The sequence below is a fragment of the Grus americana genome, chromosome 1 (assembly GCF_028858705.1).
Source record: "Grus americana isolate bGruAme1 chromosome 1, bGruAme1.mat, whole genome shotgun sequence".
Lineage (NCBI taxonomy): Eukaryota > Metazoa > Chordata > Aves > Gruiformes > Gruidae > Grus > Grus americana.
In genome coordinates, this window is record NC_072852.1 from 94,777,299 (window position 1) to 94,791,387 (window position 14,089).

The 14,089-nt window shown below is 37.9% G+C and overlaps 2 protein-coding genes across 7 annotated transcripts in view; one reads left to right on the plus strand and one right to left on the minus strand.

Annotated features, from left to right (window-relative positions):
* The window catches only part of FILIP1L (filamin A interacting protein 1 like), a 159,662-nt gene extending 149,231 nt beyond the window's left edge, over positions 1-10,431 (plus strand). For 4 of the 6 annotated variants that reach the window (XM_054827993.1, XM_054827965.1, XM_054828016.1 and 1 more), the window contains 2 exons: positions 8,330-8,514; positions 9,800-10,230. In XM_054827993.1, the coding sequence (XP_054683968.1) occupies positions 8,330-8,514; positions 9,800-9,890 (276 nt within the window). In that variant the 3' untranslated portion in view covers positions 9,891-10,230. Of the gene's footprint in view, positions 1-8,329; positions 8,515-9,799; positions 10,231-10,385 lie in introns of those variants that run through there. The other 2 variants (XM_054827974.1, XM_054827983.1) reach the window with 2 other exon arrangements.
* CMSS1 (cms1 ribosomal small subunit homolog) overlaps positions 1-14,089 on the minus strand; it is a 245,831-nt gene extending 231,742 nt beyond the window's left edge. Inside the window, exons 1-2 of the mRNA XM_054828172.1 lie at positions 14,072-14,089; positions 13,936-14,005 (exon numbers count right to left, since the gene is read on the minus strand). Of these exons, the coding sequence (XP_054684147.1) occupies positions 13,936-13,996 (61 nt within the window). The 5' untranslated portion in view covers positions 13,997-14,005; positions 14,072-14,089. The remainder of the gene's footprint in view (positions 1-13,935; positions 14,006-14,071) is intronic.

The following is a 14,089-nucleotide window of genomic DNA, read 5'->3' on the forward strand; positions in this document are numbered from 1 at the left end:
AAAATCACAGCAAGGCAGCTTCAATCATTATTAGAATTTAGAATTCTTTACCCTTGATTGTCTCATACTGAAGCCATTATATGTCATATTTTATCCCATAGAAACACCAATCTTGGCTGGACAAAAAGTAGAGGGTTTTTAAGAAATATTATATAAAAAAATTTTTTTTTTTAAATAGGACTCTGATTAACACACCTGTAAACATATTCTTCACAAAGGAAAACAGCCTGCTCCCAAACAGAAAAAAAGCCATAATGGTAAAAGCAGACGGTTCTTTTCCCTTCATGCAGAACACATTTGGGCCCAACCTGGTTACCCCATATGCTTCTTCAACATATATATTAACTAATGTGAGAAAAATATATTCAAAGCTTTTGAACAGACAATATTGATATTAAAGATGTTTTCATGTTAAAAGGTGTGTGTAGGTATGAGCGCAGTTCCACACACCTTTAAAGACTGCACACTTAGAAATACCCAAACACATACATCCCTACCTGCCCACAACCTGTACAGAATACTGTTACCAAGAATCTTACTCAACAAATGGCAGTGCAGCTTTAAACCAAGTGAACTGATGATCTCACACAGATCTGTAAAATAATATATTACATAAAAACACTAACAGTTGAGCATCAGCAGAAACATTTAAGTGCCAGCACTACCCTCTCCTGGACAGAATTAACATTGCAGTGTGTTTAGTATTTTAAAAGGCCGTACCACTACTCTTCCTAAGGACCTTAGGCGACCTAACAAGGTGCCAGAGATCCCTCCTTGTTTCAAGGGGCAAAGGGAAGGGAACTAACAAGAAGCAACTGTTCATTTCAGAGAACAGTCAGCTGCATGGTGATGTTGATCAACCAGTCCCAGGCAAATCCTTGTCCTAGGGCAGTTGACCTACAACATAATTGATGAGATGCAGGGAAAGGTAAGGTTATCAATTAAAAGTGAGTCTTTAAATTATTTTATGTTTAAAAGATTATCACATTTCCCAGTGAAGACATGTCCCAAGAAAAGCAAGGCACATAAGAGAATTTTAGTAATTAGGAACACAGCTTCTGCCTCCAACTCTGTCCAACCATGCTTCTTTTCCCCACCACCAGAAAGTAGGTTTAAACTTGGTGTTCAGGAAATAAGACCATGGTGACACATTTGGGTATTTCAATGCAAATCATATCACATATGAAAAAAAATTCTAATATAGATTTTTCTGTCGAATAGGTCATATTATTGAAATCAAGAGTGCTGTAATAGGCCAAATATCAGCAAAAGAGTAGAAATCGCAGAAAATAGAACTTAGAAGGGAACTCGGGACATTTTCCAGCCTATTTCCTTACTACAACTCGACTTAAACCCTTTCAAACAAATGCCCGGTTCATCCTGTTCTAAAAAACTTCTGCAATGACAATTTCAGAGTTACCCCAAGAATCTATAACAGGACTGAAATATCCTTGCCATTAAGAATCTTGCTGATTTCTAAACTAAATTTCCTTTGCTTAAATTGTAATCCAGTATTCGCTTTCCTATCCCTCCACCGGACTTCAAACTATTTTCTCTGCAACAGACCTTCACGTATTAGAAGACAATTATCATGTCTTTCCTCAGTTTTGTTTTCTCCAGATTAAACAAACCCAATTGCTCTCCCATTTAATAGCTCAAGTACTACAACTGTACAGATTACTAATCATTTTCCCTCTGCAGAGCTGTTTATAATGGCATGACAATGCAGTGCCCCAAGCCAGATATTACTCTGGCTAAGGTCTTACCAACATTAGTAAGTATAAGGATTATTTATACTGCTCCTGCTTACACATCTCAATGTAGTCATGCACACAAGTGGGTTGCATAAAAGGAAATGCAGAGCAACTGAGAATTTTCCCTCTGGATTCCTAGAGGACAGATGCCAGGACCTAGTGAAAGAAAAGGAAATATCCGAATGTCCTGTGCAGCTGAGGAGGCCTAACCAGAAATTTCAGCTGAAGCTGTCTTGTCTGGAGACCAAAGGGAATATTCAGGTTTATCACTTAATCTTAACTCATTCTCACTTGCAGACCTGGCTTATGTTCTGACTGCATTCAATCATCCAGGAACAAACTGAAGTCTGGCAAGAAGCGCTTGTGCACATACAGATAGGTGTACTTCTGTGTAAAGGATCTTCAGCACCATCCCCTGGCCACTTTCACTAAATTTGAAAATTATACTCTCTGATGGTCAAATTTCTTAAACTAAAAATTTAATCAGTGAGAAAGAACCTTCTCTAAAGTTATGTGTCCTAGATCAAGTTCTACAATGACTATAGAAAGGTAAATAAGAAAACTCATAGCAGAAGTACTACATGCTCCCCTCTATTTAAATGAATACAGTTCAAACAGGAAGCAAAGCATACATCATACTTCCAGAGGAGGGGAAAAAAAAAGTTAGGAACAAAGGCAGGAGAACTACTTGAACAGCACAGGAACAGACATATTTTCTCTCCTTGACACGCCCCACACACACTTGCCTTAGCCCACTCCCCAAAAAGCAAGCGTTGTGTTGTAGTAAAGTATCTGATGACCCATATAAATAGCAGATAAGCCACCTCTGTGCCCATGGAGGGGGGGAACAAAGTCTGTATGGATATCCTCATATTTCAGAGCATGCTTTCACAGTTGACTTCCTGAAATTAAGAAGGACTATTTTCACAGTCACATGTGAAAATTCCACAGTTGGCACCCGTGGTGGAGTGTTTGCCTCCATCCCTGAAGTACCTGCTGTCATCTACTATGAAATAACAAACACAGCCGCTGCGTTCCTAGTTCTCACTCTAACACCGTTTCTCCTGCCACTTCTTATTACCCATGATTGACATCTACTTCAGAAATTAATTTAAAACTGAGGAAGTTAAAAGATTCTAATGAAACTGCAGCTTTCTTGATTTTTGAATCATTGCTTGCTTTAAAAATGAACTTTAACTGCTTGTTTCTACACCCATAAGCACTACTGACAAAAACTCTGGTATTTCTGAGTTCAACACTTTAAACAAATATGATACTGTTATATTTACAGACAGACATACCACATACTCTTATCAGTTCAAAAAGTGTGGCTAGTCTAATGTCTTTGGGGTTAGTTGTCTTTGTTGTTGCAGTAATTATTTGTCAATATTTACTTAACCATGTTTAGATACATTAAGTAAAAGAAAATCGAGCAACTACTCAGGTAGCTCCTGGGTAACATTTTGTTTCCCGGGGTGTTTTGAGAGCACTGATGGGAACTCGCGAGGGCTCTCCAGAACATGAAAGCCAGCTCTGCTTATTTCCTCTTCTATCACTTAGAAAGATAGCAAATATAAAAAGTGGCCTACAGATGGGAACTCAAGGAGCCATAACTAAACAGCAATGAACAGAGAGCCAGCAAATTCAGAACATAAATGAGTGTCAAAAAAAGAATGGGAGACTGAAAACCATTCATCTTGAAGGAGAAAATAAATTGGTAGAAAGGGTGCATACATTTTAAGAAATTTTAAGTGATTCTTGGTGTGCACAGAGATTTCCCATACATAGATAATAGTTAAAAATCAAATTTAAAAAGGTCAAAATCTATATATAGGTGGGTTTTCTTAGTCATTCGGGTCTGCCCAAATCCCAAAATGGACATCCCAACACACAAGCATGCCATAGCCAATGTATTTGCTTACATGCCTCTACACTAAGTAGTAGGCAAGGAACTAAGAGAATTGCACAAGAATTTTCAGTACACATACAACTAAACCAATACAGAACTTGATATAGTTACTTCCAAGTGCCTTCCAGACAATTCTCACACAATGCCATTCCCTCTTTACAGGTACAGCTTACAGCAGCTGAAGTATTGATCTAGTCAGCTGACCCAAAATGTTCTTTTTACAACTCATATCCAAGATTCATATTTTGTCAAGTATCAAATTTTAAAAAGATAAAGAAAGTTTAGTTCTTGATCTAGCTACATACGTAATTAAACTCAAAAAGTTAAGTTTCAATAAGTGTTCTCCTTAAATTTAGGTTATTCAGCCTTTATTCTCTAGAATTTATAGCAGGAAAAAGAAACCAATTTTTAAGTGCTGAATGAGGAGGAAGAGAACTAGAAGGACAGTTTGATAAATCCCTGCCTACAACGGAAGTTACAGCTATACAGTTAGATTGGTACAATCACTGAAGTGCAATTTTAGTTGTCCTGGCACAGAAACTTAACACTGGTATAGTTTATTTGCATAGGAAAAGCCCTATAATACAGCTGTTATCCTCAAGTTTGAGCCTATGCCAGGAGTTGCATCAATTCTGTTATTGTGGCTATAAGCAAACACAACACACACAAAAGAGAACAATACAAACACTGTAAGCAGACCAAACCTTGACAGTCATCAGTTACAACGCAACTCTCGGCACAAAGTAATAATAATTTATATATATTCAATACTGTCATTCAGAACTGCAAAACAGAACATAATTTTGACTCACCAAAAACTTTTTCCTCAAAACAAAACCTGACAGCTCAGGCGGCCATATTGTAAATGGTGGTTTTAATGAGCTGGAAGCTGGCGCAAACTATAGGCCATAGAACAGGGGTATTTTCACACCTAACTTTCCACTGATTTAATACGACCTGAGAGCCTGAATACCAGTTACACGCACAAAACCTGTAACAATTTGGCCCTACAAATACCTTCTTGAAGAACTAACACTGCTGTTTGATCAACTACAGATAGAAACCTCCAATCACTTTGTACCCTATGGAATCTCTGAACTGAAACACTTCTCAAATGTAAAACCAAAACACAACCACAACTCTTTCTTAGACATACAATCGCACTTTAGCATGCAAGACTTTACATAAATATTTTTATCTATTCATCTCAATATGCTTAGCAAATGATGGCTAATCTAATTCTTATTATATTTAGGAAACTGAGGCACATTTTGTATCATCTCTAAATTTACATCAGGCAGTAGCATTGCTAGGAACGGTCCACTCGAACATTTTATTCTCAATACTGTGCCTCATCTACCAGGTCATATCACATGGTCAGAAGTCAAACTGTTCCAACTCAGTACTCAAGGAAAGCCATATAGCAGTAACACAATTATCCCCTCCAACATCAACTCCTCCTTTCTTAACATGGTGCCTTTGGTAATTGAAGCAAAATGCTTTTTGGTTTGGGGCTTGGTTTTTTTTTTTCCCCCTTGCAGATAATATGAGTGCTAAAATTCAAGACCACCATGAAAATGCATGTTAATTTCTTTTAGTCAGCTTTTAATGACAAGTTTCAGTCTGGTTTCAGTGGAAATACTGGGATGCAATACAAAAGAAAAACTTTGCTGCCACCTAGAGGTAAAGCCTTCAAAGAACACAGAGCAAAGCAAACGCATTTCCTTTTTCCTTCTCGCTTTCAAAGCCAAATTCTTTCCTTTCTCAAAGTATTTAAAAAAACAAAAAGCTACAAATTGAAACTTTCTGATTTTGAAAATAAAACCATTAAGAAGTTATACACATTCAGACCCAGGATCTATGTATCTCATCTTAGGTAGTGACCAGCGGTAAACGCTCATGAAAAAAAACCTTAAGTACCAGCCAGGCAAAGAGAGTAATAAACCCAGCCTCTAGCAGTCTACAACTTATGGCTATCCACAGCTGAAATCTACATCACATCTTTGTGTTTAGCAGTCCTTGATGGATGCCACGAATCAGTCTAAACTGTCTCCAAACCAATTTATATCATCACCTCACAAACTGCTTGTCCCAATGAGTTTCATAGCTCACCAAGAATGGAAAATACTTTTTATTGATCTTTACACCACCTTCAATGGATGCCCTCTCAAGCATGTTATTAGAGAGAAGACCCCTATTTACTATAATACTATAAATCAACAGAAGAAATCTGTTGATTTTTTCTCTCCACAATCTATTTTCCAAACTTGAAAAGGTTTAGCATATGTTGTTAATCTTCACGCAGAAGCCATTCCACAACTGATCATCTTTGCCACCTTTTTCTGCATTTTGCCATACCCTTTCCTGAGTTGTTTGGACAAAATTCTGCAATGTAGGCATGGTTTGGATTTAGACACTAAAAAATTATGGGGTTTGTTTTCTTCTATTCTTTTCCTAGTAATTCCTTACCTGTTTTACAATTGCCAGTTGCTGAGCAATGAGGACCATTTACAGTGACTCCAGGACCTGTGTTCTAAGTGACAATAGATGTCATTTACTACTGTATGTCAACTAGTTTTACCAAGATATATTATTTTTCATTTGTTAACACTGAACTGACACACATTTTTATCACCTTGTTACTCAAGACCATGAATTACTGTCAGCTCTTCCTTCTAATACTCTCCCTTTTATACCATATGCAAACATCGTTATTTCAGTACTAACTCTCTTCCCACACAGTTTATGAATACGTTGAGTATCACAGTGAGGTTCAGATGGTATCTCCACTATACTATGAAAACTGGTTACATGCTCTGCTTCCTGTCCACTTGCCACTTTTTAACCATTATAATTTTCCTTCTTTTTCCACAGAAACTTAGCTCTCCCAAGATCCTTTTCTTAGAGATCACTATCACTTTTTTTACTTTTTTTTTTTTTTGAAAAATCATAGTATAACACGGTCACATCTATAATAGTAAGTTAAAGGCATCTACATCTGTCCCTCAGACATGGGTCAACCCAAACTACAAGAAACTTCCTGAGCCTTCAAAACAGCCTAGCCAGACACAAACTAACTACTCAAAATGAATCCTCCTCTGGGCTAACTCCCAAGCTATGCCTCAGAATTGTTTCAGAGTTAGATCCAGGTTGCAGACCATTTAAACAATTCAACACTATTGCCAATTTAACAGTTCCAGTGCCTGGGAACATTCGCAGACACTGTCTAGTTCATTATTATACAGTCTGGCATCATATAATTGTATAACAATACCTGACTAACACATACTTGAATATTATCCTTGACAAGAAGTGTGGATGTTTTCCCATCACAAAATTAGTAACCACATGGGTGAATATGCTGTTTCTTATTGTAATTTCTACAGTTTGATCAGTTCAGCAGTTATACTTACGAATCTTCTGTGAAGCTTTACTCTAAAAGTGGCATCACATCCCTCTAGCATCACCAGCAACTTCAGTGGCAGATTGCACATCATTAATAAGGATTCAGCAATTTTAAAAATCATCTCCTTCAGAACTCTCGGGAAAATACCACATTGTTCTGGGAGATTGTTGCTATTCTTTCTATGTCTGATCTCAATCTTCAATTAGCCCATGTTGCACTTTTTTTTTCCTTACTCATGACACATTAAGCACATCTGTGATGTGCAAACTTTCCCCAAATTCCCCCATACTGAGCACATGCAATGATCTGATGTTGGCTCAGCTTTATCATTTTGAGAACTACAATTATCTACAGCCAAATGGCAGGCTTTTGAATTCTGATTTTTTTTTTTAAATAAATACTTATTCCAGGCAGGCTTTTATGACCAGTAGGAAGCTGTTTCTCAAAACTTGTTTTGATCTAGCTCATTCTTATTCATACTTAATTCACCAAAGTTTCTATGCTGTTTCCTATTGCCCTAATTTGAACACCATTTCCATTTCATGTTTTTAAAAAAAAAAAAAAAATCAGTGAACTTCTTTTACTCTGTTTCTCAACTATAAAAGGTATATTAAAAGGCTTGTGATGTAAAAAGCCTTTCTGATGGGTAATGCATGTTTAACCCTAGTTTCAGATATGGTACCTTTCAAACAACCTTGTCTTTACAGGTCTGCGCCCCTTTTCAGAGCTTATTTTATCTTTTTTATTTTTGTCTAGTTACTTCTTTGCAATTAAATATGACTATGATGGATTCTGGAGGGAGAGTTCTCTCTTAGAAATACATTCATTTTGTGTACACCGTGGTCACTTTCAAAGAATGATTTGTCACAGTAAAGTATGAGCTAGGTACTGCCTGCTGCTCAGGACTGAATCAATACTTGCTTCTGCACATGAAGTTCTCCAAGAAGTCACACAGCTCACAGCCTTTGCACTGCATCACCCAGCCCCTAGGGCTGCTGCCCTAGTCAGAGGGCTGACGGAAAACCCCTCTTACTTGTTTATACTCTGGATTTCAATCCATTCAGATTCTTTTAGATTCACCAATCAAGTAGGTAAGTTAAATACAAAGCTACACTCTCATTACCAAGGAAAGGAATTTCAGACAAACAGTTTCAGAGCAATGCATTTAGTTTTACAAAGTGGAAAAAGACGCTGACAAGCTAAATATACAATCCAGCTCTCCTCCCTAATGCATGACTTATTTTCTCGGTTTATTTCAAGATTACTGATGTGTTCCGTCATTCAATTCCAACTCGGATCCCTAAACTAAAGCCTACGAGCACAACCAAAGTACCTGTCAAAATTCCTGCTGGACATCTCAACAAACCACTCCAAGACAGCAGTTCTGGAAAGCTACGCATTATAAGGACTGTGTCTAAAACCTGCCTTCAAAGCGGAGGGAGAAGGTAAATAATTTTCTATGGTCTATGACATTAAAATGGATTTAAGCAATCTGAATCACAACAGTAGTTGTTTCCATTGGGGAAAGTCTGAAACCATCCACATGGTCAGCACATCAATGGACACCAATCACAGGACATCAAGAGACAGTCATATTCTTAGGAGCCAAAGGTAACTGCACGTCTGCAGGAACCAAGCTCTGCTCCCATTTTCCTGGTGCAATCCCAGAATTTGGCCCTCACAGTAGAGAAGCACATGAGATGCAAATAAGTTTCTACTATAAATTCAGTTTTGACATGTTCCACAAATAATACTAATGTTGTCTCAATAGATTTATAAAAACATATGGTCAAGCAAATTAAGAGAGGTTGAAGGAGGTGCTGTTCTGTTTTCAAAGCTGGTCTAAACAAGAAGTGTTTCAGTATGGATATCTTATGTTCAGTAGTAAAGACAGAATGAAGAGAGGTATGGAGAAATCTGCTCCTTTATAATGCATCAAACAAAGAAATGCATAACTCCTTGTTGTGCCAAGCATCACTTTAAAAGCATGATTTGAAGATGAACAATTCTTTCCTCAATGAGTTAACTAATGTGATTACCCCTACTTGCATTTGTGCAGATGTTATCTTAGGAAAATAGATGCAAGAATTGAGATGGATATTGTTTGTATTAGCTGTATAAACTTTCACCATTTTATTTAGACTACAGTATTTAGATTTCAGTTCTCTTAAATAGTATTTTGGAACAGATCAAAATTTGTGTCAGGCTTAGCATTAAGTTGTGACTTATACAGAAGTACAATTTTGTTCTTGCATTCCTCCACAATTTTGTCCTTTCTTTCAACTGCTCACATTCAAGTAAAAAAGGAAACTGCATTCATAACCCTTAGTGGAGTTTTGTTTTGTTTTGTTTTTAACCAAACTAACTCTTTGCACTAGTTCTAGTTCATCCATGAGAGAATTTGCCTTTTTGCTTTTCGTAAAACATAACTTCTTTAAAAGGCTTAAAATTCAAAGTTTCCTTTCAGCCAACACACAAAAAAATCCCAAAACATTAGAAGAGAATCCAGGTTTGTTGTTTTCAATTTTCTGAAAAATAGCAATTGTTGCTCTGACAAGAAAATTTCTCACTGTTCACTTTAGAAAGTTAAAACTAACAACACACTATTACTGCAAGGAACCCCCAACAGGAATCCTATAACACCAACTAACATGAGTTACTGTTTTAGAATATAAAAATTAATTTATTTCCCTGGTATTAATGTCTCCCTCATTCTTCTTCCCCTAACAGAGTGCATTCCAACAGTCTAAATGGCTCAACTGATAATTTGTGGGAAAACTCCTTTCACATAGGTCTTTCTTTAAGAACTGCCAAATCCTAATTCCTAAATAAAGCAAAAGCTGGTGGTGATCACAGTGCCATAGCCAGAATCGTGATCCTTTTACTGAAGCAAGGAGATATTTTGATGCATTCAGTTACACGATTTTTTCCCTTTTATTTCACAGCTAAAAGTTTAACTTAACCACTGAGACAGTACAACGCATTAGCACTGCTGCGTGACTATTTTTGCAAACCCACAACAGAAATCTATGCCTCCCTCAACAGCTCCACAAGAAATTCTCTAGGAATACTTAACAAAAGGAAAAGTTTAAAAAGATCAGTCTACTGAAAATTATTTCAGCTTATGTCCTACAAGACACACTGGTGTCAAAATGCAAAAATTAAAGAATGACTCTTCCACATTGAAAAGAAAAGGTTTCAAATTTTATTCAATAAATCTGCAGGTAACTACAAAGTTCTGAGGCTCCATGTCATGTATGCTCAGATCCAAATAAAGTTCACAGATGCACACCATTGTATGTTCTGCAACTTGCAGGATGAAGATATGTAACTGGGAGGAAACATAAATTTCAAAAAGCAGCTGTCAACTTGGCATGCTTATCAGAGAGATCTTCAGTACAAGAACAAGTTTCATCAGAAGGGACAGCAACTCATGGATGAGCCAAAAAAAAAAAAAAAAAAAAGAGAGAGATACAAACCCCTCCATACACAGGTCCACCAACAGATCTCAGCTCCGATCAAGCAACAAAACTCCCACTGAATGTGCTAAAATGAGCAGTCCGCTTCTTGGTAGTTGCGAATCACATATTACAAATTTATGCTATTTGGCACCCTTTATTGCCAGTCTACAGAAAGAAAAGAAAACCTCCAGCAAAAGAAATTAATGCAATAGCATCCTTTGCTTTAGAGCCCACAAAGAACCCCACAAGTACTGTCAAATCATCCTCCTAGTACCACATTATACTTCTCACCTATTTGTACTGCTAACACAGAAGAGTCTTCCCTGTCTTTTGCTCCTGTTTTGGGATGACACAATTAATTTCTACCGATGAGGGACATAGCCCACATAGGCTCTTACCTAAGGATCTAAACAAACTGACAAACAGGGATACTACACTCTTATGGGATTAAGGGAGGCAAAGAAAGCATGGAGAATGAAAGACAAGGGGTGGTAACATAAAAGGAGGAAACTGGAAGAATTTCTGAAAAATAGAAGTCCATCCTTCTCCCTCAAACTGCTTGGGAGATGTGGCAAGCTGCTACAGGCAAGATACAGACGTTTCTAGTGCTGTGAGAAGTGTTCTTTCATGGAGAGAAGAGGAAAAATTTGGTGTCTTTCACCAGTACTAAACAAACTCCTTAGTATTCCTTGTCCTCTCCCTTACAGTTCTTAAAGCAATATAAAAATCATATTCAAGACTGGACACAGTTGTGACATGAAATGAAAAAAGGGAGGGAAGAAAGCCCTGCAATTAAATGACTTGGACACGTGTAACGCAAAACAACTCTGAGAAGTAGACAATAATCCCTAACCGCTCTCTCCACAAATCTCCTCTCAAAGTTAAAGGTTTGCTGAAGAAGTTATTGGGCAAGATTCTTTAGTTTGCGTCATGTGACAAGGTAAATAGATGGCTAATCCCTTCAGGGTTCTTTTTGTGGCGTTTTGTTGGGTTTTTTTTTTTACATCTATAAACCACTTGCAGCAGGATAAACATTCACATCTCAAAGTAAGAGTAACTACCTTTAATCTTTAATATGGATTCTAAAAAAAAAATTATTTCCAATCATGTGGCCAAAAGCAAATTAAGAATTACTTATATATCCATATACTAGGATATATATTTTGTGTTTTCAGACCCTTTAAGTGAGTCTGAACATCTTTCATGCACTTCATGTTAAAAGTAGCCTCTTCCAACTACAAGTTGCTAAAATCTAAGACACTTTTGAGGTCTGAGTTATTAGGAAGAATATTCCATTGGTCAGGACTTATTCTAGGGCTATTCTTAAAGGACTTGGCACAAGATCAGTATTTAAAAAGTACATTTCAAATTATTCTTCTTTGCACCTACAGTTGTGGCAGAGATGCTTGGAGAGTAAACATTTTTTTAACAAAACTTGATGTTTCACAGAAATAAACTTGATCAAGTCTGTCAGAAGTGCTAATGGGCAATTATTTTCTTGTATTGCTGCTTACCTTGTACATTGTAAACCTGGATGTCCTATTTCATGCCAACTCTTTTTAAAGCATTTTACAGTATCCACAAGATGCAGTACAATTTAACATCTGTTGTACATGAAAAATAGCTACACAAAATAAAAGTAACAGATCTCTTCTTACTTTACCAATGGCTTGTGTCAACTTAATACAAGCGGCTCCACATAAAGAACCTGCCGACAAGTTTACAAAGGTGGGATACGGACAGCAGAGTACATGGTTTGCACAACACTCATCTCTAATTGTTATTCGTAACACATTCAAAGAATGTTCTCCGAGTGAAGTGCAGATAGTGGTTTTAGCACAGGGCTGGATTAGACACCTCCAGAGGTTCCTTCCCACCTGAATTATTTTAGTAGCACAACAATGCAATTGTAAAAATCCCAAGGAGTTTCACGTAACTGGAAGAGTTGTGATTCAGTGTCATCTCAAAGTCAGATGGTTTATCCATCATGTCAAAAGTTTATCATTCAACTCCTGCTTTGTATCGAGTTTTTAAATGAAAGCCGTCAACATTATAAAAATCAGCTCACCACCCACCCCAAATGAAACCTCTGGTTGGCAGAATGTGCAGGTAGGCTCTTAAGATATTTAGGACTCCTGAATGAAAAATTCCTAATGAGGAGCATTTAGCATGGGAACTTGAACTGCTTAGGGAACCTACATGAGACTAAAAATAAAAATGGAATGCTCAGGAGCCTTATTAGGGCTTGTGACCCCTCTTTATTACATACATACAATTTTTATATTCCCTGCTCTCAAACTATTTTCCAAGTACCTTTTCACAGGAAATAAGCAACCACTGTCAACACACTGGGAGATCTGGAGTCTTCCCAAAGGTGCAGGTAACTCCCAATACCTGCCATCCCTTACTAATATTATATTTTTTAAAAAACAATTTAAAAATCAATTTAAAAATAAAATCAATAAAATAGGGCCCTATGATGTCTTAAAGTCATTTTAGTTGCCTAGATCTACCTAAATTTCCACATTAAATCTCAACATTACAGGTGCAACCACAGGCTGTAAAGTGCTTTAAGACATTGAAAAAAGGCCAGGCCTAGGACTCAGATAGTATAATCATCAGGAAAAGAGACAAATCAGCCATAGTCCCATACTCCAAAAAGCAATGGCTGGAGAAGAGCTGCTTAACTCCTGCCCTTTTACAGTAACACACGGCAAGGGTGATGTGAGACACCCCAGTGAGCACACGGGTGATGCTTTTCAAGTACCACAGATATTTTTCCCTGCAAAGGCTCTACTAGGGATTTACTGTTTCCAAGGCCCTTCAGAACTTTAAGTAACTTCACGTCGGTAATGACAATCAACAAACATTATGCAACATCCTTTCATCAAAGAAACTCGGTTTGGAAGAAAACAGTTTAGAAAACAAATGAATGCAGGGGACACTGAGCTCCGAACTGAAAGCAAGCGGGTTTCTTCCCTCACCTCCTTCCCCTCCCCCCCCGCTTTTTAAAATTCGCTTAAACGTATTTTTGTTCAGTGGGTTCCTGTGGTTAAGTACTGGTATTTTCGTTTGCCGCTTCATCCTCTAACTATCCCGCATCTGAAGGGTCTAAGATTAGACCTCACCTGGCTGCAGAGATTTTGTTTACAAGGAAAATCGCCATCGGTAGCAAGCAGAGAAAAGTAAACACAGGAAGAAAAAACGAGTGAGAAGGGAAAATCAGGAGAAGCAAATTAAAAACAGAGAAGGGAAAGGCGGGGGGCTAGATGGAGGGGGGAAGTGGAAAGAAAAAAAAAAAAAAGAAAAGTAAGAAGGAGGGCCGGGGGGGGGGGGGGGGGGGGCTGGTCCTCAGGAAAATTGTTTCAAGCCCAGCGTGAGGAGCGAGCTCCAGGAGATAAGTACCTGGACTGCCGCCCGTTCCGAACGGCGTCTCCCACCACAGCTCCTCCAGCGTGTCCCCCATGCTGCTAGAGCTGCTAGAGCTGCTAGAGCTGCTGCTGCTGCTGCTGCTGCTGCTGCTGCTGCTGCTGCTGCTGCTGCTGCTGCTGCTGCTGCT